Source organism: Python bivittatus, unplaced genomic scaffold (genome assembly GCF_059951505.1).
Source record: "Python bivittatus isolate LINGU-HERP-01145 unplaced genomic scaffold, Pbiv_v1 ctg000530_np1212, whole genome shotgun sequence".
Classification (NCBI taxonomy): Eukaryota; Metazoa; Chordata; class Lepidosauria; order Squamata; family Pythonidae; genus Python; species Python bivittatus.
This window is the reverse complement of record NW_028277085.1, coordinates 772,102-795,862: the sequence shown is the minus strand read 5'-3', so window position 1 is coordinate 795,862 and position 23,761 is coordinate 772,102. Positions and strand designations below refer to the sequence as shown.

The 23,761-nt window shown below is 56.6% G+C and overlaps 2 protein-coding genes across 10 annotated transcripts in view; one reads left to right on the top strand and one right to left on the bottom strand.

Annotated features, from left to right (window-relative positions):
- The window catches only part of FAM81A (family with sequence similarity 81 member A), a 38,973-nt gene that overhangs the window by 6,194 nt on the left and 9,018 nt on the right, over nucleotides 1-23,761 (bottom strand). For 2 of the 7 annotated variants that reach the window (XM_088148262.1, XM_088148261.1), the window contains exons 1-5: nucleotides 5,544-6,927; nucleotides 2,572-2,641; nucleotides 1,930-2,203; nucleotides 1,306-1,424; nucleotides 232-361 (exon numbers count right to left, since the gene is read on the bottom strand). In XM_088148262.1, coding sequence (XP_088004388.1) covers nucleotides 232-361; nucleotides 1,306-1,424; nucleotides 1,930-2,203; nucleotides 2,572-2,618 — 570 coding nt within the window. In that variant the 5' untranslated portion in view covers nucleotides 2,619-2,641; nucleotides 5,544-6,927. Of the gene's footprint in view, nucleotides 1-231; nucleotides 362-1,305; nucleotides 1,425-1,929; nucleotides 2,204-2,571; nucleotides 2,642-5,543; nucleotides 6,928-12,306; nucleotides 12,430-20,979; nucleotides 21,095-23,761 lie in introns of those variants that run through there. The other 5 variants (XM_088148259.1, XM_088148257.1, XM_088148258.1 and 2 more) reach the window with 5 other exon arrangements.
- MYO1E (myosin IE) overlaps nucleotides 6,865-23,761 on the top strand; it is a 49,070-nt gene continuing 32,173 nt past the window's right edge. Inside the window, exons 1-2 of one of the 3 annotated variants that reach the window (XM_088148235.1) lie at nucleotides 6,865-6,993; nucleotides 22,972-23,115. In XM_088148235.1, coding sequence (XP_088004361.1) covers nucleotides 6,991-6,993; nucleotides 22,972-23,115 — 147 coding nt within the window. In that variant the 5' untranslated portion in view covers nucleotides 6,865-6,990. Of the gene's footprint in view, nucleotides 6,994-16,578; nucleotides 17,123-21,583; nucleotides 23,116-23,761 lie in introns of those variants that run through there. The other 2 variants (XM_025164208.2, XM_015887433.3) reach the window with 2 other exon arrangements.

Below are 23,761 nucleotides of genomic sequence, written 5' to 3'. Positions count from 1 at the left end.
GGACCCCTCCCGGGGAAAGCCAGGGACCCTCCTGGGCAACTACCGCCAGGTCAGGATCATCGAGGCCCAGACCCGCTCCTCAGCAAGCGCTTTGTGGCCCTGGTCACCCTGAGCTGCTTTGGCATCCTGGCTGGAAGGGGTCCCAATTCCTGATACTTTTACAGCCGGTCCAGGGGGCGGCAGCGCAGACCCCGGGCAGAGGATGGGGATCCGTTGCTTCAAACCCCTTACTTGTATTTCTGTTTCTTTGATTTTAGACTCCAGGATCAATTTTGTTGCTTGTTGCTCTTTACTCAGGCTCTGAAGTCTCTCGTAGGTGACTTTATGCTCCGCGGACACCCTGGCTAGCCCGGCGTCACATCTGGAACGGACAAAAGAGAGAGTCGCTGCCAGAAATGGCTGAGGAGCCAGGCTCTGTTCCCTCCCTTCGGCTTACAACAAAGGCTTTAGCTCAAGCGGGCAGACTTGCTTACGGTATCCTTACTCCTGAGTAAAGCAGCAAATTTGGGAGACAAACAAGAAAGAGAGTCATGACAGGTCCCAGACTTCAGGGTTTAGGGGAAGGGCTGAGTAAGAAAGACCTTGGCCCCAAGTGAGCAAAATGACATCACATTAAGAAGAAGCCGACTCACCTTGGACTGGAAGCAAGAGGGAGCCAGGACGTCAGCAAAAATCTTTCCAAAATAAGCGTTCCAAAATCAACATGGCAGGACATTTTCCCACATCAGTTCCAGGCTGGGGAGGGGAGGGGAGGGGAGGGGAGGGACTGCTGGGGGAAGGAGCGGCTAGAGCCTGTGGGCCCAACCTGGGCCGGAGCTCCTCACCCCACACGCACACTCGCCAGGGAGATCTACCAAATAGATGGCTGATGTAGACTGGTAGGAGGCAGCAGCGTGTACGGGTTGAGCCTCAGGATGTACCTTTTTCTGCTCAAAAGGATTCTTCAGGATGGCCAAGTAAAAAATACATTCCTTGGCACAGACCCATTTGAAATTAGTTGGCAGCTGACGGTCTGAAGAAGCTGCTGCCATGTCCTGTGGCTTTTGCACATCTGTCTGTGAATGGCAGAAGTGCACTGGACACCAGGCCAGCTGGTCCTGGCTCCAGGGCGCCAGACTGCTTGCAGAGGCTCTGATCCTTGACCCTGGCACCCATCAGCAGGGCTAGGACTGCAGCTCCCAGCATCCCCTGCCTTCTTCCCCAACCCTTCCTCATCCTCATGTTCAGAAATGGCCCTCCAGCTGCCCACCGAGAGTCTTCTCCCCCCAAGAGGACAGCCTTGCTTCAAGCCTTGGGGAGCCCCACCTGGACACTCGCCCCCGAAGGTCCCCCAGGCCGGACAGCTGCCGCATCTCCAAGTTCTTCAGGGTCGAGCTGGTTCCGTAACTCAGGTTATCCCTGACACGTATCTGCTCCTGCAGAACCTGGCATGAGAAGGGCAGGAAATGTGAGAATGAGCTCCCCCCGCGGTGCCTAGAGGGGAGAGAAGGGGGAATAGGGAGCTGTCAACGCTTCCTGCACCCGCAGGCCCCTTCTGTGTGTCGCACAACCATCTCCAAGAAGGGACGGAGGCGAGCCCGTCTGGGAGCACAGGGCAAAAAGAGCAGCGTGGTCAGCGGCAGTCAGCTGTGAGGGGAAAGACCTACGGGCAGGGAGAGGACACGGCCTCCACACATGCACCGCCTTGGGCCATCGGCCTGGCCGCGGCGGAAGCAAGGGGTGGTCAGGGAGGCCTTTGCGTTCCCAGCCGGCTGCTGCTCCCAGCGCAGCGTCGCTCAGCCTCGGGGAACTTGGGGAGTTGGCGTCCACGGGCCCGAAAGTCGCCGAGGTGGAGAGAGCGTGACCCAGACAGGTTCACCCCAGGGGCCAGGGCGCAACCTTTGCTCTGGTCAAGCAGGAGCCCACGAAGGCAGCGGAGCCGCTCCTGACCTCGATGTCCCGGTTCAGCTGCCTGACGATGGCGGTGATGTTGCGGATGTGCTCCTCCAGCAGCTGCCTGGCCAGCCGGTCACCGCCCCCCTTGTTCTGCATCCGGTGCAGCGTGGAGACAATGTCCTCCTTGATGCGGAAGGCGTGCTCCACCAGTGCGGCTGTGGTCTTCTCATGGCTGAGGATCCTGTCCTCCAGCTGGTCCACCAGGCGGGCTGAGCCCAGAGGAACCGCTGTCAGGGCTTGGCTGTGCAGCGGGAAGTTCCGGATCCGCCTGCAGGAGGCAGCGACGGAGAGGCAGCAGCGGGGCTGGTGGGACGGAGCAGCCCCCGGGTGTGGCCGGGGCGCCGCCCGCTCCCCTCCCAGCTGCCGACTGGTCTGCCGGAGCTCTCGGCTCCTGGCCGGCTTCTGCTACGGTTGGGTGGGCGCTGGGCCTCTTCTGCCAAGGCCAGGAGAGGGGCAGCAGGGCCAAGTGTGTGGCCTGGCAGCCGCCGCCGCCGCTGCCAGAAGCCCACAGGCAGGACGAACAGCCCTGCCCAGCCAGGAAGATTTCCCAGGCCCTCCATCTCAATCCCCCCTTGCTGGGCAGAGCCCACAGAAGCACCATTCCCTCCCCCGCCCTCCTCAGAGGTCTTGGGGTACCTTTCGGTTGGGCCAAGCGTTGAGAAGTTTGGGCTTCTCTGGGCCATCTCCTCTTTCCGCGGTTTTATGCCTGTTGGGAAAGAGCAACTTGTGAACGGAGCCGGCTTGCCAGGCAGGCTCAGGTGTCCCCAGTTCTTCCTGAGAACCAAACATTATGCATTTATTTACTAGACTAGGGTGCTAGTCTAATAAGTAGACGCAAAGACACGATAAGCTGGAGGGTCAGTCAGGGAGGGAGGGAGGAAAGATCCCAGAGGTTGGTGGGAGAAAGCGGAGCCAGGCTGGAAGGGTGCTAAAGAACATTAATCAGCCAGTGTGGAAAGATGAGAGCTGTAGTCCAAGATGGTTCTGGACTACACCGGGAGGGAGGGAGGGAGGGAGTCAGGCAGCCCCCCAAGAGACAGGCAGCTCCTGTTTCCTGCCCCAGCCCTGACCAATCCCCACCTCTTGTTTTGGCCTTCCTGGGGCCAACAGAAAAACAAGCCTCCTCTGACTTAAGCCCATCTCCTTTCCTTCGCCTCCACGGGAGTTCCCATCCTTCGAGGCTGTTTTGGAAAAGAGGAGCAAGGCACACGTTCCGGGGAGCAGAAAATCCTGACTCGGCAACATTCAAGAGGCTCAACAAATTCAAAGCCAGCTGGAGGGAGAATAAAATCCCCGAGGTCGAGGTCGTTGCGTGAGCATCTTCCCCACTCTCGAGGGGCTTTCTCAAGAAAGGCTCATCTACAGGGGCCAAGAAGAACCGGGGAGGGAGCCCAACTAACACTGCCTTAAGATCCTGAAAGGAAGGATGGGGTGCCAGTCTGGTAAATAAACAGAAAAACATGATAGCCAGCGGGGAGAAGAGCATCCGGGGTGGGGTGGGGCATCAGTTCGACACCCCGGATGACAGGGGCCTGACCGGCACTTCAAGGGCTTCCAAGCTGGAAGGGAGACGTGGAAGAGGGAGTGAATGCAGGGGAAGGAACGCTCTGGCATCTCCCGCTGGGGTCGACGTGAACGGTGGAGAGACCCCTTTCCTGGGGAAAACAGAGGAACGATCAGCCCTTCGCTTTGGGGTCCTGGGGGCGGGGCGGGGGCAGAGCAGAGGGATCCACCCTGAGTTGCGGGAAGAGCCTTCCACCAAGCGCAGGAGCGGAGGAAGGAGCCTCGGAGGCAGGCGAATCAGCCGGTTGCCCAAGAAACCTCGGAGGAAGGGGAGGAGGCAGCGGGAGGAGGGCGGAGGGGGAGGCGGTGGTGCAGGAAGGTCGGGCCCCAGGGAAAGAGGGACAGGTCCCAAGGGAAGTGGCGGCCGGATTGTGCCTGGGGCCTCTTCCCTGGTTTGGCTACCAGGTCCCAACGCGGAGGACCCCCTCCTGGGGACCGCAGCACCCAGCAGGGCCCAGGAAGCAGGAGGGCAGGCAACGTGGGGCCGGGGGGAGAGGGCACCTGTGCAATCCGAGTCAGCCTGCCCAACCCTCAGCGGGCCACCTTGTCCGTCAGGAGCACCAGGAGACCAAGAGCCACCTTAAGACAGCTTGACTTGCTTGGCAACGCAGGTGCCAGCTTGAAGGCAGGATCTGCGGCCAGGTGGGCCCTGCCTGGAGTTGCCAGCGGGCCATAAACCTGCGGGGGACGTTTAGCTCTCCGGGGATGGCTGGATGAACTGGGCTCCAACCCCCCAAATCCCCAGCTGGCCTGGGCCCTACAGGCTGGAATTACGGAAGTTAAAGTCCAATGCACAGGCTGGCTTAGGCACCAATTGAAGACAGGCTTCCTCGGGCAGCCTTTTTAGGAGCTGTTTTGGCCCCTGACAGTTGCTGGTGCTCTTTCTGTCCTTGCTACTTTTCTAACTGTTTGTTTTGGGGTGCATATATTAAGGCACCGGCGCTCAGTTCATGGCACTGATGGACCTGGGGTTGAAGTGCCTGTATCAAAGGGCACACCTCGCCTAAGGTGAGATGCTTGGAGTGCGTCTTCCTAGGTTTTCTCTAAAGCAAAGCATGCAGAACCAAGGGCAGGAGGGGCATATTTTGACACACCCAGCTGGCATGACAACCAATTGGCCCCAGGAAACATCCCCATAAGAGGGTCCACCCCACCGCCTGCCAGCCTGGAATGCCTGAAATTCTCCATGCGGGTCTCTCGGTCGGTTGGCTGAGCCGATACCCAAGCGCAGCAGGGAGGCTGACCGTCCCCTCGCCCGCTGTGGAAACGGGCACCTGCCACTATCAAGGATAGACCTGGGCTCCCCCCTAGGGTGGTGACTGTGCAGCAGCAGCCCGGGGTGTCCCAAAGGCCCCTGAGGGATTCGGGCAGATCTGACCCACGGGTGACCTCCTACTCACAGGGAGCCCTTCCCTCAAGCACCAAAATCTTCATTTCCAGCCTGCGAAGGCGGCCTCGTTAGCGACCCATCACACCTTTGCACACGAGCAGAGAGCAATGGGGCGAAGAGGAGAAATCGCCTAGAAGTGCCAGACTCCAGAGCTGCCCTCCCCAGCCACCACGGCCCTCTCCCCGCTCACGCTTCTCTTTCTCCAGGGCCTGCGCTGAGCTGATCCCCTAGGAAGACCCATTCCTGCCCTTCCCCCCATTTTTAGGGCCACCACAATGCAGAACGACCTTTGGTTCTCCCCCAGAAGATTCCCCCCCCAAAAAAGGCAGCTCAGCAACTCACAGCACCACATGCCACAGCTTTCCACATGATGCTGTTCCCAACACCTCAAACTTGAGCGCTCGGAGGGAAAAGCATCACCGTCGGGAACATCGCGGCACGATTGAGGGGGGGGCTGCCGCATCTCTGCCCCGCTCCGGAGCAAAGGCTTCCCTGTTCCCACCCCCACGCTGCTTTCCTCACTCGGGCGCGGGGCGTGCCAGAGGATGCCCACTCACCTGAAGGAGCGGGGGTGGCTGGGAGGACCAAAATAGCCTTGGGCAGCCCACCTCTCAAGACAGATGGCAGAAAGCGCCCCGCCCGAGCCCCCTCTTACCTGGGGGCGGCTGGGCAGGGCTGCCCCAGGCCTTTGCCTAAGCATCCGGCACCCTCCTTCTCCGCCCCTCTTCCAGATGTGCAGGAACGTCTGTCTGGCGCTGCCCCAGAGGCTGGCAAGGCCAGGTGGGACGGCCTCAGGGCATGGCCTTCCCGCGGCTGGGGCTGCGCTGCTCTGGACCTGCCCTCTGCCTCTTCTTGGCGGGGCCTCCTGCCACCCTCCTGGAGGAGGGAGGGAGGGAGGGAGCAGCAAAAACGCTGCCGAGCTGTTGCCAGGACGCTGTCGCTATGGCAACCTCCATCTCATCCTCCACAAAGCCGGGCCCTCCTGGAAAGGGAAAAAAGAACTTATTTATAGGGAGCAATGTGTGCTCAAGGCAGACCTCCGTAGCAGAGGCCGAGCCCACCAGCGCTTCCCTCCAAAGAGCTGCGGGGGGGGGGGAGGAAGGACTTGGCTGCCCCCCACGCACTCCCAGGTGGGGGGCAGTGCAAGCTGGCAGGCCTCCCTACTGCTGCTGCTCCTGCTGCTGCTGGCAGACATTATGCCCACCCTGCCATGGAGGAGGGGGCCTGGAGGGGCAGAGTCCAAGGGGGCCCAGCGGAGGTGGCTGCCGGTCACCAACAGCCTTGAGGCGAGGAGGGGGCGCTGGGCGCCCTGAAAGGTGGGGGCGGGACCCCGGTTCTTCCTTCGCTGCCCCGGAGGACTTCTGGGGCTCCAAAGGGGCAGCGTAAGAGGCGGGTCGCCCCAGCCAAAGGAAGGCTGCGCCCGGTTGGGCTCCCGCCGGGTGCTCGGCCTGCTCTTACGGCCGCGACCGCCAGGGGCCGCTGCTGTCCCGCCCGGGCCGGGTCAGTGCCCCCGGGCGCCCGCTCTGCCAGGGGAGGGGAGGGGGCTCTGGGCGCCAGGACGAGCCGGTCCTTGCGGGCAGGGCGACCGCGGCCATCCGGAGCCGATGTCCCGAGGCCCTTCGGCTGCGGTGGCCGCACGCCCACCCGCTCCGCGAGCTCCTCAGCAGCCCCCGGTGGAAGTCCCGCGGCTGCTCCGGGCTTCGCTGGGTCGTGCCAACCTATCCCCAGTTCCTCGAGCCCTCGGGGCGGGCCGGGCCGGGCCGGCCCACCTCGCAAGGCTGTTGTGAGCCAAGGCACAGCAGAAGCCGGGAGGAACGGGACGGGCGAGCCCCCGGCGGGGCGGGGGTCCCGCGCACGGCCCGCAGAGGCGGGGAGGGCAGCGGCGGGGCTGGCCGGGCCAAGCCTTGTATGGGCAAGGGCAGGCGCGCGCCGGGCGGCGGGAGGAGCGCCGCGCGGAGCCGCCCTCTCGGCCCAGCTCCAGATCCCCGGCGAGAGGCGGCTCCAGTCCGGCTCCCTGCATGGCGCGGCCGCTCCGCCGAGCTCTCCGTCGCCGCGCTTGGGCTGCTGCGCCCTGAGCCCGCGGGACCCGGCGCCGCCCGGCCATGGTGAGTGAGTGCGCGGCGGGCGGCGGGGTGCCTTGCGGGGAGAAGCCGCGTGGGACGCTCCCGGGTCCGGAGCCAGCCCAGCGCTCCGCCTGCGCTCGGAGGTGCTCTGCCCGTCCCCCGGCCGCTCGCCGCCCGGCCTGGGGGCTCGGTCTGGCCCCTGCCGCCGAGAGCTCGCGGGGCGGAGAGGCGCCCCCGCCCGTCTCCGCCTGGGGTTGCGGTCCTCGGCGCCGCCTGGGGGAAGGGGCTCCCGGCTTCGGGTTCGGCCTCCCCGGCGGCGCACAGGCGGCTCGGACCAGCCCTGCCGGCCCGGACCAGCCCTGCCGGCCGGGGTCCGACTGTGTCCGCGGCGCGCTCGGGAGGGGTCGCTCCCGCCCGCAACTCTTTTCGCGGCCGCTCCGCTCCGCGCCGTGCGCGTTTGGCGGGCCAGGCGTGGCGCCCGGAAGGGGGCTTTCTCGCGGTCAGGCGGAGGGCGCGAGCGCCGGGGTCGGGTCCCTCGGGCAGAAGGGCGCCGGCCTGGCTCTGGCCGGCAGGGCGGGGAGGCGAGCGGGCAGCGCCGGGCTCGGAGGTTTGGTCCCTTCCACTCCCCGCCGGCTCCTCCGCGGCATCTTGGAAGCGCTCCACGGCCCGGAGTGGCTCGGGAAGCCAGAGCGGGACGCTTCAGACCGGAGGCGGGTATCTCCCCGGCCAAGGCTGGCGGAACTCCTCGGTGGTGGTTGCTGACCACCCACCGCTGGACTGGATCCCCCGCCTGCCCTCGCCTTCTCCCGGGAACTGATGACGCTGCTCTTTCTCTTCGGCCTGCCCTCTTCCCTCTGCGCTGGGGCCAGGCGAGCTCCCCGGGGCAGCCGGATGCTGACGTGCAGCGGCCACCGCCGGCCTGCATAGTTGGTGCTGGCAAAGCACCCGCTTTGTCCTCGCAAGCGCATCAGATCAGCCCCGCTCCCCCTTGCCAGGCAAGCAGGCAGGCGGTGGAACCCCTGGAGAGCTCATGAAACTACAAGATGGGTCCCGCGCTAGTCCCCAGCTGCAGGCGGGGCTGGCAGGGTGCCTCCGCGGGGCATGCCCCCTGTTCCCGGTCAGGATTCCAAGGATTGCTGCCCTGGCATCCCAGCCAGGTGGGGTGGATGTCTCGCCCCAGAGCGGGAGTGGCAGGGGCAGGACACTGATGCACAGGAGTTCCTCTGTCCATGCTTGTTGGGCATTTGGTTGCTGAGAGAAGAAATGCCCGGAGACCTTGAGATGCCAGGGACGGTCTCCTGCCACAAAGCAAAGGGCTGAGCTAGAAGTTGTGGGCCACCCAGTGTGTTCCAGAGCACAGTGGCACAGCACATCCTCTCAGGATCCTTCTGGGACATACAACTTGCTGGGCCCCATGCAGACCCCACCAGAAGACTCCATTTCCTTCCAAGGCCAGGGCTTGAGAAGACCCCCCGTTTGGCTCCTCGCCCAGGGTTTTTGCCCCAGCTGGCCTGCTTGGTAAAGGCCACTGGAAACCTGGGTTCCGCTTTCAGTTCTGCGGCAAGCCTGGCCTTTCACCAAGCTGGCTGGGGACTCTGGCGGTTTCAGCCCAGCCTGTCTGGAGGACGGCCAGCTTGGGAAAGGGAGGCTCCTCTACCCATTGTATCTTGGCTCCCTCCCCTGGGGGGCTGGGTCCACCTCGCAGAGTCACTGAGCCGCTTCCCACATCTTCGAGAGTTTTGTACCTGGGTTTTTAAAACAGGTGGATTACGCACCCTCTGGGGTCGTCTGGCCCTGAGCGGCGGGTGCTGGGGACGAACAGCAGCCACAGGCCATCGTCCTTGTCTCCAGAGCTGCAGCAGGAGGGGGCCTTTGCTGTAATTCTGGGATGGGCCTGGCTGCAACTTTTCCTTGAATGTTCAACTTGGCAGCATCACTTTGTGCATTTCTTGCAACCTGAAGCTTTGATTTCTCCTGGTATCATGGGGGTTTGCAAGAGAAGCCACCTCTCCTGAGAGTCTGGGTGCTAGGAATGTGCCATCCCCCCCCCCCCCCGTCTGAGCTGGCAGCTGTGCATAAAGCTGACCCCCCTCCAGAACTGCCTGCGGATTGCTTGAGTGCCTCGTGGTGGGTCGGGGAGCTGGGGGCTGGCTGAAAACCCTGGGGGAGGAACAGGGGCTGCCTGTCTGCATGCTCAAGACAGCAAGCGGAAATCTGCTGCTGAGCACGCTGGCAGGATTCCTCTGGCTGTGGCTGCTCCATGCTTTGACAAGTCCACGGCTTTCCTTTGCTGAGTGGCGGAGACCAGTGCCGGGCTAAGAGGTGAAAGCAGGCGAGAGAGAAAGAGGTTCCCTGACTGAGCCCCGCTCGGCCCCTGCCCTTGGGCTGCCCCAGTCCTCCCTGGGCCCGCGGGCTGGGAGGTGGTCAGGTGACGCTGGACACCTGTGGGACTGGGGCTGTCCTCATAAAGCCTCCGGCTGCATCTTGGCTCTTGGCGCTGCAGCAGCCCTGCGACACGGACGTCACCATGCTCTCTGCCTGCCCTTGGTGGCGAGCCTGCACAGTCCCACGGATTGAGGCCCTGGGCTGCCCTTCCGCCCCCTTTGAGTCCCAGTGGGGGCCAAGCAGGGAAGAAGAGGTGGGTACAGTTTGGCTTGGGGGTGACGCCGGTTGAGTTTGACAGACCGCCCCAATTTGGCAGCTGTCCTGTTGAGTCGGTTGGCTCCGCTTTGCGAGGATTCTTGGGACGTTTGAAGTACACAAGGGGTTGGTAGCCTCGAGAGCGGCTGGATGCAGGGATCCAAAGGCTGTGTTTTTTGCCCGCTTGCACCCCGCCTCTGTGCTGCCAGGGGCTGCCTCGCGGCTGCCAGAGTCCAGGGCCCTGTGCGTGCTGGGCTGCCCTTGGGTTGGTGCTGCAACCCTAACCCTACCCAGCAGCCAAGCAAGCCGCGGTGGGGTGGGGTGGGGGGGCGAGGCTCCTGTTGGGCCAGGAGGAACTGGGGAATATTTCAGGGGGGCAGGTTGAGCCAGAATGTGCAGTCCCTGGATGCAGAAGATGCTCTTGGTGGTGTCTTGGGGCCCTGGAGTTCCCTGCCACTGTCCTGATGCTTGGCTCCGAGAGGTCTGTCGTGCGTAGGGTGTCCGATGCAGGACCCGTCTCATCCAGCAAGGGTCCCAGACGTTCCTGATTACGGAGGTGCCAGAGATGGCTCTGGTACCACTGCCCTTCCTGCCTTGGGTCCTGCCTCCAGGGCAGTATTCAGAACTCCCTTTCTGCCTCCCGGAAGTGCAGGTGGTCCCCGTCTCTGACTGGTGGGTACAGGAAACCCGGCGCTGAGGTCCGGCAAGAGGATTCCTTGGAGGGGCTGCCCTTGTCCTTGCGTGGCTGTTTTGCTGCGACTGAACAGGGCTTTGGTACTGTGTGCGCTCTCCGCACTCGAAGCACAGGACTCCCCTAAGCCACAGGGAGCTTTAGAGCAGTCTAACTGCGGCTAATGTGACAAGGCAAGACCCTGCTGTCTCCGCTGTTCTGGGCCCTGGAAAATCCAAGGCAGGTTTATGGCTGCAGTGCATGAAAGCGCTGTGGCTGAGCACTGCAGAGCTGTGTCTCTCGCAATTCTGAACGATCCTCCAGATTCTCCAGTGCCTCTTTCAGGACCCGCTAATGCTGCCTTTCAGGTGCGCTTCTTCTGATCTGTGGTGGGCATTGCCTTATTTATTTTGATGGAAGCTGTGGTGTTTCTGCTGCTCCTTGGAGCCACCTCCCCCTTCAGATGGAGGCTCTGGGGCAGGGGAGGACCTCCGGAGAGCAGGCAGATAGTTTTTATATTGGATCCGATTTTACAGGATGTTCTAGCTCGGAAAAAAAAAAAAACTGGCTTGCCACCAAGCTTACAGATGCCCTACGCTAATGTGTTTCTTTAACCTAGTTTCTTGCTGGCAGAAATTGGCTGGAGCAAAGCCCCTGGCCATCATCTTCTCTGACTGCGGTAGGAAGTCTGAGCCTGAGAGGGTCTTGCAGACTCAGCTGCCCATATCTCAGCACAGGAAGCTAGAGACGGCTTGCTCGCTCACGGTGCCAGCTGAACCCTGGCCTCGTAGACCCCAGAACGCTACAGTGCGAAAGGCAGATCTGTAGTCTGGCTTTGCTGGATTTGGGTGCAGTGAAAGCCTTAGTGGCGATCAAGGAGGCAGAATCCTAGGGCTGAAAAGACCTTGAGGCCTCCTAGTCCAACCCCTGCCCAGCAGGAATCCCCAGGACAACGGCTGTCCAACCTTGGCTTGAAAAACTCCAGTGGAGTCCTCAGTTCCCAGAGACAGGCGGTTCCCCTGCTCAACAGCCCTCTCAGTCAGGAAATTCCTCCTTACAGTATTTCAAGTTTGGATCTCCCCTGTAAGTTTCCATCTGTCCGTTCTTGTCCCCCGCCCCGGAGCACAAAGGGAACGTGCTGCCGCCTGGGACTGAGCGCCAGAGTTGGCCTTAGCGAGGGCGAATCTCACTGCCTGCCCCCCTTCCAGGTGCACCATTTTGCACCATTTGCTAGGCTGGACCAGCTCCAAGAAGATGTTGATAAAACAGTGAGCCCACGTGACTTGCGGGCGAGTCCCAGCACGGCAGCAATTTGTCATGCATCCTTTGGCCCTAATGGCCAGGACGTCTTCGGGCATAGGCCACCGCACGGGAGGGAGGATGCGTGGGTTAGAAAACCAGCAGGCCGGAGATTGTGGGCCCCGGCTGTGGCTTTCGCTGGCCTGCCCTCTGCTCACAGGGTTCCTGGGCGGTGAGATGGAGGAGAAAAGTAGCGTGGCCATCCCGGCTGTTTTGAGACCGTTTTGGGGCAGCTATTGTACGGGGCAACAAGGCGTTAGTTGCATTTATTGTGGGCTGTAGGGATTTGCTCCTGTCTGTGACCTTATGCATTTGGGCACACTGGCTATGACAGCTGCCTTGGAACAGGCCTTGGCCATCTTCCTTCCTCCTTGCCTCCGAAGACCGAAGCTGACCTGCAAATGGGTTTTCCCTCTGCTGCCCGGGACTAACTTTGCAGCCCTGATGGTTCGTAGCGATGTTCCGTGGGTCTGGAGCCAGCCAGCTGGGCGGCTTCAGCATTTCTGCCAGGCTTGCAACTGACGCCACCCATCAGCCCGCTGGTGTTTGTGCTTTTGTGCCAACCTGAGTACGACTCCTTCAGACCTTCTCCCTCGACACCAGATGGTTGACAATATTCAAAGGCACAACCGCACCCCCCCCACACACATTTAGTTCTAGCAGAGAGAAACTAACCCCTCGCAGTGGGCCTTTGTCATCAACACCAACAGGTGGCTTTGAGGAGTCACTTGTTCTTACTGACCTACCTCACAAGACGGTTGTGAAGAACATACAGGCCACCTTAAGCTCTACAGAGTCGTCACCTTGCTGAGCGTCCATACTTTTCTTCGTGGAAGGCGCATCTCCGAGTTCCTTCCACCTCTGTGATCCTATGAAAGGGGACAGAATTCCAAACTCCTTCATCCGTTTTGTTTCTCCCCAGTACGGCTTGCTTGTCCCCCCTCCCACCGTTTTTTTTTTTTTTTGGCACACCAAGAGAAATACATCGAGACCCGTATTGTGGAGGCAGCTCAGACTCAATGGGAAGGTTTGCTTCTCAGAAGAACTGATTTATGATTCAGTTTTTCCTTCAGACTCAGTTTTCTGGCTTCTGTTGCTCGTTAACCCTCTTTGCTTCTGGCCGGCTAACAAGCATGCAAAACGTAAAATAAAATCCGAGATTCAGTTTAAACATTTGAAAAAAAAATGCGGTTGAGCTTCAGGAGCTAGTTTTCCTTGGAAAAATAGCCTGCTGTGTGGCAGGGTGCTTCCTCCGGTGCCGAGACCCGCTCTTAAATGCATGTATAGAAAGCGGGCCAAGTTGGGGGGAGTTCACCACAGAACAAGCCTAGCCTTCCTTGGGTACAACGAATAGCAGTCTCGTTTTGCAGCCACTAAGGGAGAGGGGAGGTCTGGATCCTCAAGGGATTCACCTGCGGTTCAGCTTCATCCTCCGTGAAATCTGTTAGCGTCTTGTGTGGAGCCAAACCCCTTTTCGGATGATTTCTGCGATCAAACAACCGGATTGTCAGAGAGGGGCATCTGGATCCGTGGAACCAAGGGCCATGGGAGTTGTAGTCCATGGCTTCTCAAGGGTGCCAGACTGGCAAAGGCTATTTGCTATCCCAGCATCCACCTGGGGGATATGCCCCGCAGGGCTGTTGTAAGGGCTGGGATGAGAATACACGTGTGCCTTGAAACAGGATCCATCCAGGCTGAATATCGGTAATGCTTATTTTTGAAAAAGGTGATGGGAGTTGATGGGCAGCAAGGCCGAAGGCCAAGAAACCCAGTCGCGTGGCATTTATTTTTTTTAACACGCAGCTTTCCCCTGCAGAGCTGTTACGCCGCGGAGCGCTGATGGGCCGGCCTGTCCCCGACCGGGAGGGGAGGAGGCTGAGTTTGTTCCGTGAGAGAACTGCTTAAAGGGGGTGAAGGGCAGGGAGAAGAGGGTCTCCATAGCAGGGTGCCTTGCTCCGGGGGCATGGGGTTCCAGCCCCACGTTGGAGGGGAGGTCCGGGAGCGGCTGGCCAGTGAGGTGGGAGGCCCCTCTGTGGCTGTGGGGGCTGACTTCTGGCAGGGAAAGGAAGCTCGTGAAGCATTTGTCTGGGCGGCTGTCACGGACCATGCGCAGACAGGTTTCTGTTGAGCTGAAAGTCAGAGCAGAAGGCGAGTTCGGAGCCATGGAGCGCGAGCCTTTCCCTCGCGTGTGCCTGGCTCAGCGCAGAGGTGCAAAGCTGCCCGAGTTTGCAGCCGGGGCGTGCTTGGAACAAGAAAGGGGCAGGTCTCACCTTCTGTGGCCCAGCTCCACAGGTGGCCTTTCACCACTGCCAGACAAGGCGGCTTTCTTTTCTGGGCTTTCCACCTGGGAAGAGAGAACGGGGCGGCTTTGGGCTGGAAACACCCATTGCACAATGGCACGTGCACCTGCGCCATTGGCTACATGACAGGTCTACCCAGCGTTTGAAGGCAGAGACTTCTGCCCCAGTACCCTCTAGCCAGCAATTCTGAGGTGTGCCTAACAGGTGCAGAGGGCATCCTTGATATCGCCTTCTCCCGGCTGGATTCGGCTGGGTGGAACCCGGGGTTGGGATCCACGGGAACCGAAAGTCACAGGGAAGGCAGGGCCAGAGGAGGTCCCAGGCCAGAAGCCCATTAGCGACTTCCTCCTTTGGACTGTGGCTGGAGGGACGCGCCCAAACCTCTGGTGGGGGAGATGGCTCTCATTAATGCCGCTGGCAAGAGCCAAGCGGCTCTCGGGCCTGGCTGAGGAAACCACCCTGCTTGATGGCTTTGTGTGCGCCGTGTGGAACAAAAGCCCTACCCTACCTGAAGCTCCTCCTCCTGCAGGTGCAGAGCCCTCGGGCCTCTGGCCCGCCAGCCTCACGCAAGCAGCTCTGGTGGCAGAGGAGCCTTCTGCCTGCCAGCCCAGGGCCCTTCTGGCAGGCCTCTCTCGGTCTGGGAGCTGAGCGCCCCTCCTCTGGTCGTGGGAAGCGCCCAAGCCAGCAAGCGCCTCCACTGCCCAGGCCAGAATTCTGCTGATTCCAGAAGCTGGCCGTGGTTCTGCTCTGCGTAGCCAGGAGGGCTTCCTTTCGCCTCTCCGTGGAGGGCGCAACCACCAGCCACCATGTGGCTGTCCGCTTCTCTCTTCTTCTGGCTCATCCTTCCTTTTGTGGCAAGGGGACAGTTGCAGTGGTAAAGAGACATCTGAGTACCCTGCCCTCCTCCCCTAGACCTCTGACCCTGAATTGCTTCCACTCTGTGGGGAATAGAGAGCTTTCCCGCGGTGCCGCCTGAGACGGTCACGCCCCTCTGATAAAAGCTTCAATTTCAGAGGAAGAGTTAAAAACCTGCTAAAAGCTTCAGGTTGGGCAGCTCTCTCTTGTTTTTCCAACATTCAAAACCACAAAGGAAGGAATCGCAAAAGTGTTATTTTATGTAAAATCACAAGCTCCCGTTCAGAGGGCAGTGTAAGTCTAAATTCACTAAGAACCCTCGGTGCCTTGAATGCTGGCAAAGCGATCCAGGAGTGGCCCCTCGGCAACCGTCTGAAATGGGCTTTTAAGTGGGTGCCCTTGACTTCCTATTAGCGAGGGGAGAAGCGTTCTGTGGCCGTCCTGCTGGGGCTGCGAGAGGACGGTGCAGCAACGCCCTTCAGCTTCAACAGGGCTTGGCTGAGGGACCTCTGAGCAATGCCTTATGAGTCAAAAAGGAAATGATCTTTTGTTTTATTTGGAGGGTGAGTTTTTATGGCCACAGATCAGCTCTTCGGGCAGGAAAGAAAGGCAGAGGGCGGCCCAGGGCACCGACTTTTGCTCTCATTGCAAGAGCCTAGTCCTCATGATGGCGGAACTCTGCTTGAGTGCACGTGGGCAAAGCTCCCACAGGAAGCACAGACTCACCATGAAAAATTAGGCCCAACAGCTGATGCCAAAACGTGCAGGGTGGTGAGGGAGAAGGCTGGGCATTTCTGGGGAGATGAAGGCCATTTCATACGGCTTCTGTCCTTGGGAGAAGAAGGAAGACGGACAAAGTGTGCAGTTTTGCATAGGGCGGGCTGTTCCTCGTGGCACTCTCTCTGCCTGAAGGCACTCGTACCAAGGGGCTCTGCTTGCTGGTAAGGCCCAGCCCTCCAATGGGCACAGGTACCTTGCCACTGCTGCTGGCATTGGCGGGGTGGGGGGCACTTGGCCCGATCCTGTGGGTCCAAAGCTGGAGACACCTACCAATCCCAGATGCTGCTGTTGTCTTTGGAAAGGCACCCTGGCAAGCTGGCACAGCTTTCCTGCTTCCTCCTGGTGCTGCTCGTGGGCCTCAGAGTAAGAGGAAAGACGGGAAGGCGTTTGGGGCTGGGGCTGTTCAAGAGGAGCCTGCCAAGGGCCGGGTCGAGCCCAGGAAGGGAACCCTCCTGCCTTGCAAGAAGGGAGGGAGGCCATCTCCGCCTCCCCCACCACCACCTGTTTCCCTGCAATGCCCCTCCCATGCAGCTGCTTTGCTCTCTGCGGGACGCGGCCATCCTGTTTTCAAGGCAAGCCGGGAGTAGGCAGCCCCGGCACCTGTGGGGGTGGGTGGAGCATTTGGCCCTGGGAGGGACACCCGGGCAAATCTCCTTCAGCACTGAATGGCCCGAGGGCCTTTTAAAGGATTTTTTTTAACGCACTGCCTCTGCTATTTTTGCATTTGGATGCTCTGGCTCCATTGCTGTGGGGTGGGGCGGGGCGGGGCGTCCCCATTTTATCCTTGCAACCCCTTTTTGAAATAGAGCAGGAACTGAGCAGCGAACACTACATGGCACAATGAGAGGAAGAAGCAGGGATGCCCGGTCAAGTGTAACCACCATATTGTGGTTTGGCTTGGTTTCTAGAGGGGTGGCTGGCTGCAGTCTTTCTCCAACAGAAAAGCTGGACATAAGTCTTAGCTCAAGCTGTCAGTAAGCAAACGAGCCCTCCAGCACCCCCCCCCCAAAGATATCAGGCAGCTGTTGGGGATACAAGAAACTGCTTTGCAGGGGCTGGCCCTTAATTTTGGAGTTGGGATTTTGAACATCTGAAGGTTTAATGCCCTGCAAATGTTCCAACTGTCTTCTATGATGTCTTTCATCTGCTTACACTGCTTACAGACAGTTTCACGTGTTTATTACCTAATAGCAAAGCAAGATAAAACTAGGCCTTTTTTCAGGTAAATCAATATCCAACTGGTCTTTCTCTAGCTGGGTTAGCTTGGATGAGGAAGCGGTCCTTAGCCACAAGGGAAAACGGCTTTCCTGGAACTGACTGGCCCGTCCCTCGACCGAAGCCCTTTTCTCTTGGACTCGCAAAGGCTGCACGAACGGGACATGCTCAGCTACGGGTAGCGCGGCCGGCGCAGACACACTCCCTCAGCAGCCAGCATTCAAGGAACTTGCTAAAAACAGGTATTATCGGGGGATCTCTAGCAGCTTGAGAGAAAGCTGCTCAGGAGAGGAGGCTGCTGTTGGCGCATCTGGCAAAACGGCTGTTTGGCTGAATGAGAGCCAAACGGTGCCCGGCTCGCTCCCTTCCTTGCTGATACAGAGCCTGTGAAGTGCATCAGAACGAGAGGCAGGTGAGGGGGAACGCAGAGCTTTCCGCTTGCTTTAAGGCCTTCTTCAGTCTGCCGTGTTCTGGGTCGACTCTTCTTACAGATACTCTGCGGTCAGGGAGATCTCTGGAGCCCAACCACGGAAATGATCCCTGCTCCCTATTTACCAACTGCCAGCCTGCCAGAGCGGATGGCTGTCCGGGCCGAGCTTGGGAGGGCTGGCGATGGGAAGAGAGACGCAAAGCGTGGCCATGTTCCTTTACCCTTGTGGGGAGGGCTTGCTCAGGAGAGCTCCCAGGGCCCGGCCCCCCTCCCTAGCCAGCTGCCCAGGTTTGGAGGGGGCAGGGAAGGGCTGGGCTCTTGCTTGCACCAAGCTGACCCGCCCTGTCAAGGGCTACCACGGCTCCATGGCTGGACAGAGAATACCCCCCCTCCCCCCCGCTGAGCCGGTGGGCAGGGAAGACCTGCTGCAGCAGAAAAGTAATCCTTTGAGCCTGCCTTCTGTCTGAGATTTCAAGGCCCCCTAGACCATGCTCAATTGCTGGAAGAAACACGTCCCGTCCCCCCCCCCGAGCTTGGTTCTCCAAATCCGTGAAACTGTTGGGCAAAAGAACTCCTTTATGAGTTTTGCAGCTGGTTTGGGGCGTTCCAGTCTGAGAGGTACAGGCGCTCTCTCAGCTGACAGATACCAACCAAAGGATGCGTCCCTGAGGTGGACGATCGATCAGAAACTCCACAGACCATTTTGGGATGCTGCTGCCTTGGGGTGGGGGGTCCGTACAGCAGCTGTTCTGTGTTTAAACCAGCAGCGTGTTTATGCAGAAAGGCGTGGGGGCAGCAAGTTCTTTAAATACTCTTTTGGTAACTGGAAGTGCTGCAAGTGCTCGGCAAGAGAAGCTGGAAAGTGTCTCTCTGCCTTGCAGATGGGGACGGGTGGGGCGAGATCGAGAGAGAATAAAGTCCCCACTTCTACAGAGGGGCGAGAGCCCCTTCTCCTTTCGCTGGAGTATGAAAAAGTTCCTTGAATGTGCCAAAACCAACACAGAAGAGCTGCCGGGGCTCACAGGCCCTCCTTGTCGTGTCCTGAGCAAGCGAAAGAGACGTGGTCGCTCCTTAAAGCAATTGGTGGGCCCCCACGTGAGTCCACCCTACCAGCTGATGGAGGGTGTTGCAAGGGGGCTGTAAGGAGGGTCTGCTGTAATAATTCCCAGGGACTCACCGGGTGTATCCACTGGGCTGCCTGACAAGAGGGGGCATTCCTTACCAAACAGTTCAGGGAGAACAGTTGCCCATTTTCCAAGGCACCGGCAAAACATCTGTGGAATGTTTCCTCCTCGAAGCAAACTTTTTTTCACAATAAAAATATGAATAGCTTTTGTCTGGGTGATTTTAAGGGCCGATTATTGCTGACGCACTTTGAGGAGTATCTGCTTATTTTGGCCTCTTTGGGGAATTCTTTGGAACGCACAGAAGCTTTTCTGGGAACCTGTATTTTTCCTCAGTACAGTCCAGTGAAGGGTTTTTCCATAGCCTGGGACTATGGCGGGTATGTCGTGGATGGCAGGCCCTGAATGTGTGGAAACGCAAGCTGAAGGACTGAATCCATCTCAAACAGATCTGTGGATGGATGGATGGATGGATGGATGGATGGGCGGGTGGGCGGGCAGAGGTGGTCTTGGGCTTCAGTCAGCCTGCGCAATTGGGTCCTCTCTTAACCTTTGGTTTTTGTGGCTCCAGTTGTGGCTTCCCGTGCTCCACCGAACCAAGCTTTGAAGTGTTCAGTGCAGTGGAGGCCCTTTCCTGTCCCTCGGCCTTGCCCTGGATTTTGCGGTCTCCAGTATCTCCGGAGGTGACAGGTTGGCTCTGGTGGCCAGCAGCCACGTGGTAGCCTTCCCCCAGCCTGCTGGGTTAGGTTTTCCTCTCTGGGAATGAATGACTGGCCATTCTCTCCCTGGACATGCTTGCGGTTCAAGCCTTTTCAAAAATGCCTAAGCAAAAGCTTCTCTCCGAAGCTGCCGAAGCTGGTTTAAGATGGGATGGGACGCTTGTGGCCACTAAAGGTTTGCACATTACGTAGAGCATCTGCTTCTCATCTGGAAAGGCATAGCCAGATCTGCTTGTTTTGTGAGTGTCAGTCAAACAACAGAACATTATAAGGAAGGAAATGAATGCAAAAACATAATTATGTCCATTAAATTAAGTTTCACCCTATGCAAAACATTGTCAGTAGCTGATTCACAATAGCAATGAGTAATGATAACCTGACACGCTGATCCTGTAAGTTACTTGGCCTCAACAATGAGGTAGGAAACCTTTATCCTAGTTATGGCCAGAGATCACAGAACTCAAGTTCTTGATCCTTTGCAGTTCCAGCTTGCAAAGGAGCATTTCTCCATGGGAGGCAGGGGCTGGAGTCTTTTCTCCTATAGCGGTGCCTGTGGCTGGCAGAGGCATTCCTTCCCTCATTTTCTCTCTTCTGCTTTGTTCTGAGACCAAGCTACTTCCTGCCCTCCTGTCCCCAGTTTAGGTCATCAATTGTCCTAAAAAGGAACATCTGGAGTGCCACAACTGGATAGTGTGTTAGGTTCTATTTTTATGCTCTTACACAATGCTGTCGAGCTTTTTTGAGGCATGTGGCCGGGAGCTCTTCCTGTTCGCTCTTCTGCTCCCTTGTTTAGTCTCACCCACCTTTGTCCAGGAAACATCTTCTGGAGCACTGTTTTCATGTTGGAATGATGCCTCTTTTGGTTAGGAAATCATCACACTGAGTTAATTCCTTTTTTGGCTGCTTTTATATTGGGAAGGAAGTTCTGTTAACCTGTTTTCTATTCTCAGCACTTTGGGGCTTCCGACTTGCTCTGCTGCAGAGATCTTTATTGTCCAACGATTAAAGGCCTGGCGGAATAATTCCAGCCTGATCAGAATGTATAATTCTACCTGCCACTGATTTGAGATGTTTAGCCAATAATTTGGAGTATAATTTATAATCTGCCTTTGAAACAGCTCTATATGAAATAACCTTCTCCATGGCTTTTTTCCCCTAGCTTTAACTGTAATTTTAGATTTTTGGCCATGAAGCAGGAAGTTTCTCACTTTGATGTAATAAATTACATATTTGTAGAAATTCTGGAATTAAAATACCCTTGAATTCTTTATAGAATTCACTGGTAAAAGCATCTGGGCCAGGAGATTCCCCCCCCCCTTTTTTTTTAAATTCTGGAAGACTGCTGTTAATTCTGATTTGGTAAATGATGAATCTTGGTATTGAATATCTTGTAATTCTAGTTTATCAAATAATTCTTAAGGGATGCTGGATTTTTAGATGTACATAATTCTTCAAAGAATCCTGCAAATGTGGTGTTGACAAGTGTTAGCAGATTTTTAAGGTCGTCTATTGATTTTATAAATTCCTTATCCCTATTTTTTTTAACTTTTATGCTAAAAATATAATAATCTTATTATCAAACATGTTTTCTTTGAATGTTGAAGCTGTGTTGAAATTTTGTTGATCTTTAGCATATCTAATTCTTTTCTCTTCAATTCTAGCTGTTTACAAACCTTTGAATACTTGTCTGATAAATATGAGCTTTCCTTTTTAATTATACTCCTCTAAAACATTTCCCTCTTGTTACTTCTTTCATTGCTTTGCCATATTATCAGAGGAATCTTTTACAGTACATTCTTTTCTTTGAAAAAAAATAATTAAGGAAACAGAGATTGTTGCACTGATTCCGTAGTCAATAATATTGATTTACAGTTAAATTGCCAGAAATATCTTAAAAAGGCAGTATTTTCTAGTCTGAATCCTTACTAATTGGCAAAAATACATTTTATTATTTTGCTTTAAATCCATGTACAATAGAATAAAAAAAATTACTTACCTCAAAACAAAGAAGGATGGGCCATATGTGGTTTAATGTACTACCAAGCAGCTGAGCTAGGAATTATTCCTTTCATAATGGTCCAACAAAATAATGGGTTGAGGTGGAAATTATTCTGTTGAATGTGGAGGAAAAAAAATCAGACTTCCACAGGCATCTTTTCCTCAGTTCTATTGATACGAATCAAGACAGAATCATACAATTGAAATCATGGGGAACAAAGGCATTTGCAGAGCAAAGGAATTTTATAAAAGTCAAGTTTCCAATCTAGAATAAGCTGCACAATTTGAACATGAAGTATTGTGGCTTTTATGGTATCAGATCAATTCAGTTCTGTATTAGGACATTAAACAATGATGGAGATGGGGAACAGACATCTAATTTTGAAAGTATATTTTGAATTTAATTTTAAAAATATATCAGCCTTATTTTTAAATAGATTTTGGTGAATCTAACCTGCTTGGGATCTAGATTTAGGAAAACCCTTAGAGGAGAATACCTGGCAGCCTCTCTGGAAGCAGGGGGAACTCTTATTGGCCTCCAGGTAGGAAGTACATCTTTAGCTCTTACACGGGTGGCATCAGACGCCAATGAGAATCTCACATATTTCTTGAAAACATTCAGTGAATTGTTGGCAAACTGAAGGGAACAGTCATCTTTGATGGGAATCTGATACACTTTAGATTTTGGGAAGAACGTTTTCATATTTAACTAATATGGAAGGTTGAGTTTTCTCCAAAGTTAGGTTCATTACATATGTCTGGTTGTCCAAATGAAAAACTGCAAAGTAAAAAACTCGTCAGATTTCTACTTTTAGCCAAATTAATTACTGCTAAACAATGGAAATCACTAGACACTATCTTAATGGATAGATGGCATGATAAGATCTGGTCCATAGCATTGCTTGAAAAAGTTTCTGATAAAATCCGTTGCTTGGCAATGAAAAGTAGCAAATAATTATAAGGAATTGTATGTTTTTGTTGCTTATACAAGACATAAGCATCCTTGTCACTGTCTGTCAGAAATCATGGGAAAGTTAAACATACCAGCATCATATACATTTTAAATTTATTTTTTTTAAAAGGCCTGATAGTTTGGAACAATCTAAAACGACTTTTTAATGCTTTCCCCATCATCAAATGTGTGTTTCTTTAGACAGAACCATGTTCTAACAAAATCTGATCTCTTCCAGTTGGTTTCCACTCCCAGTTCAAAATGCTTCTTGACACGTGGAAGGGTTCCTCTCTGTAGGCATCTGCACCAGAAGCCCTTCTGTCTTGGCTGGCTACGACGCCTTCTCCCGCTTGGGGCCCTCGGTCAGGAGAAGGCAAAATCAAGCCGGTCATTTAGCTCACGTACCTTCCTTGTCCACCAGTCCCTTGTCACTTTTATTTCTCAGAAACCTGGGTGGTATTTGAAGGACTATCCAACGATTTATGTTGTTTGTTCAGGGGAGGGCTCACGGAGGATGGCGAGAGGTCTGGAAACCAAGCCCTACGCGGGGTCTGGGTATGTTTAGCTTACAGAAGAGATGGAGGGGAGATAGAAGAGCAGGCTTCAAATATCTGGAAGAACGAGTAGACTTGTTCTCTCTCGGCCCAGACTAGAACCATCGGGTTAGAGCAAGTTCAGGAGTGAGGTCTCCCTTGCTGGAGGCCTTCGAAGAGGCTGGATGATCACCTCAAAAAGACGTTCTGAGGAGCTCTGAGCTGAGCAGATAGTTGGACTACAGGACTTCTCAGGTCCCTTTCAGCTCTCAATTTATCTTGCAGCATTTGTTTATTTCACGATTTTATGTTAAACAATGCAGTTGCTCTTTCTTTTCCTTGTACAATTGTTACTGGTAATGCTGTTTTCCCCCTCTCTCAGATCCCCATTCTCGGGCCCGTCTTTCCGTGTCAATACACAAGTTGTGGGGAAAGGATGCCGGGCGTGACCCGCCGCTGCCCTCCTGAATTACTAACTTGGTCCCTCTGTCTTCTCCTCGCGCAGGGGAGCAAGGGCCATTATCGCTATCACTGGCAAAGCCACAATGTCAAGCACAGCGGCGTGGACGACATGGTCCTCCTTTCCAAGATCTCAGAAGACGCCATCGTGGAGAACCTCAAGAAGCGGTACCTGGACGACTTCATTTTCGTATCCTTTCCTGGGTCTGCGGGGCCGGGGCTCTCGCCCGCTCGGACGGGGTTCATTCGCCAGCTCCTAAGCTGGGGAGGGGCGCGCCGGGGGTCCTGCCCAGCGGGACTCTCCTGTCCCGGCCGGCCACTCCGTTTGCTTTCCTCCCACCTGGGGGGCTCTGTCGCTTCCGCTCCCGCGGTCCTGGGCTCCGGCGCCCGAGGAAGACAGCAGCTGACGGCGGAGGCGCCTCTGGGCCACAGGCCTGTTTTGTGCGGGAAGCGTCGCCCGGGAAAGGGATCGCGCCCCTTCGTCTTGCTTTCGCGCCCTCTGGCAGGAAGGAGACCCCCTCCGAGCCGCCCAGCAGGGCTTTGCCTTGGGCCGAGCGGAGGGCAACGCGGGGGTGGGCGCCTCCCCTCCTGACGCTGCTGAAGGCTGGAGAGGGGGGTGCCGCACGGGTCGAGGCGGCGGCGAGCCTCCCCCGCGGCCCGCGCTTCATCGGGGCAGAGCGGTGACCGTGCAGGGCTCCTTCCAGGTGGGGCGGCGTCCCGTGGACACCCCCTCCCGAGCCAGAAAGGGAGCTTCCCAAGTCTGCCCCCGCCTGCCCCCCCCACGCCATGTCCTCCTCCTGGCGCTGTGGTGGTTGTCGGGCCGGCCCGCGCGGTTT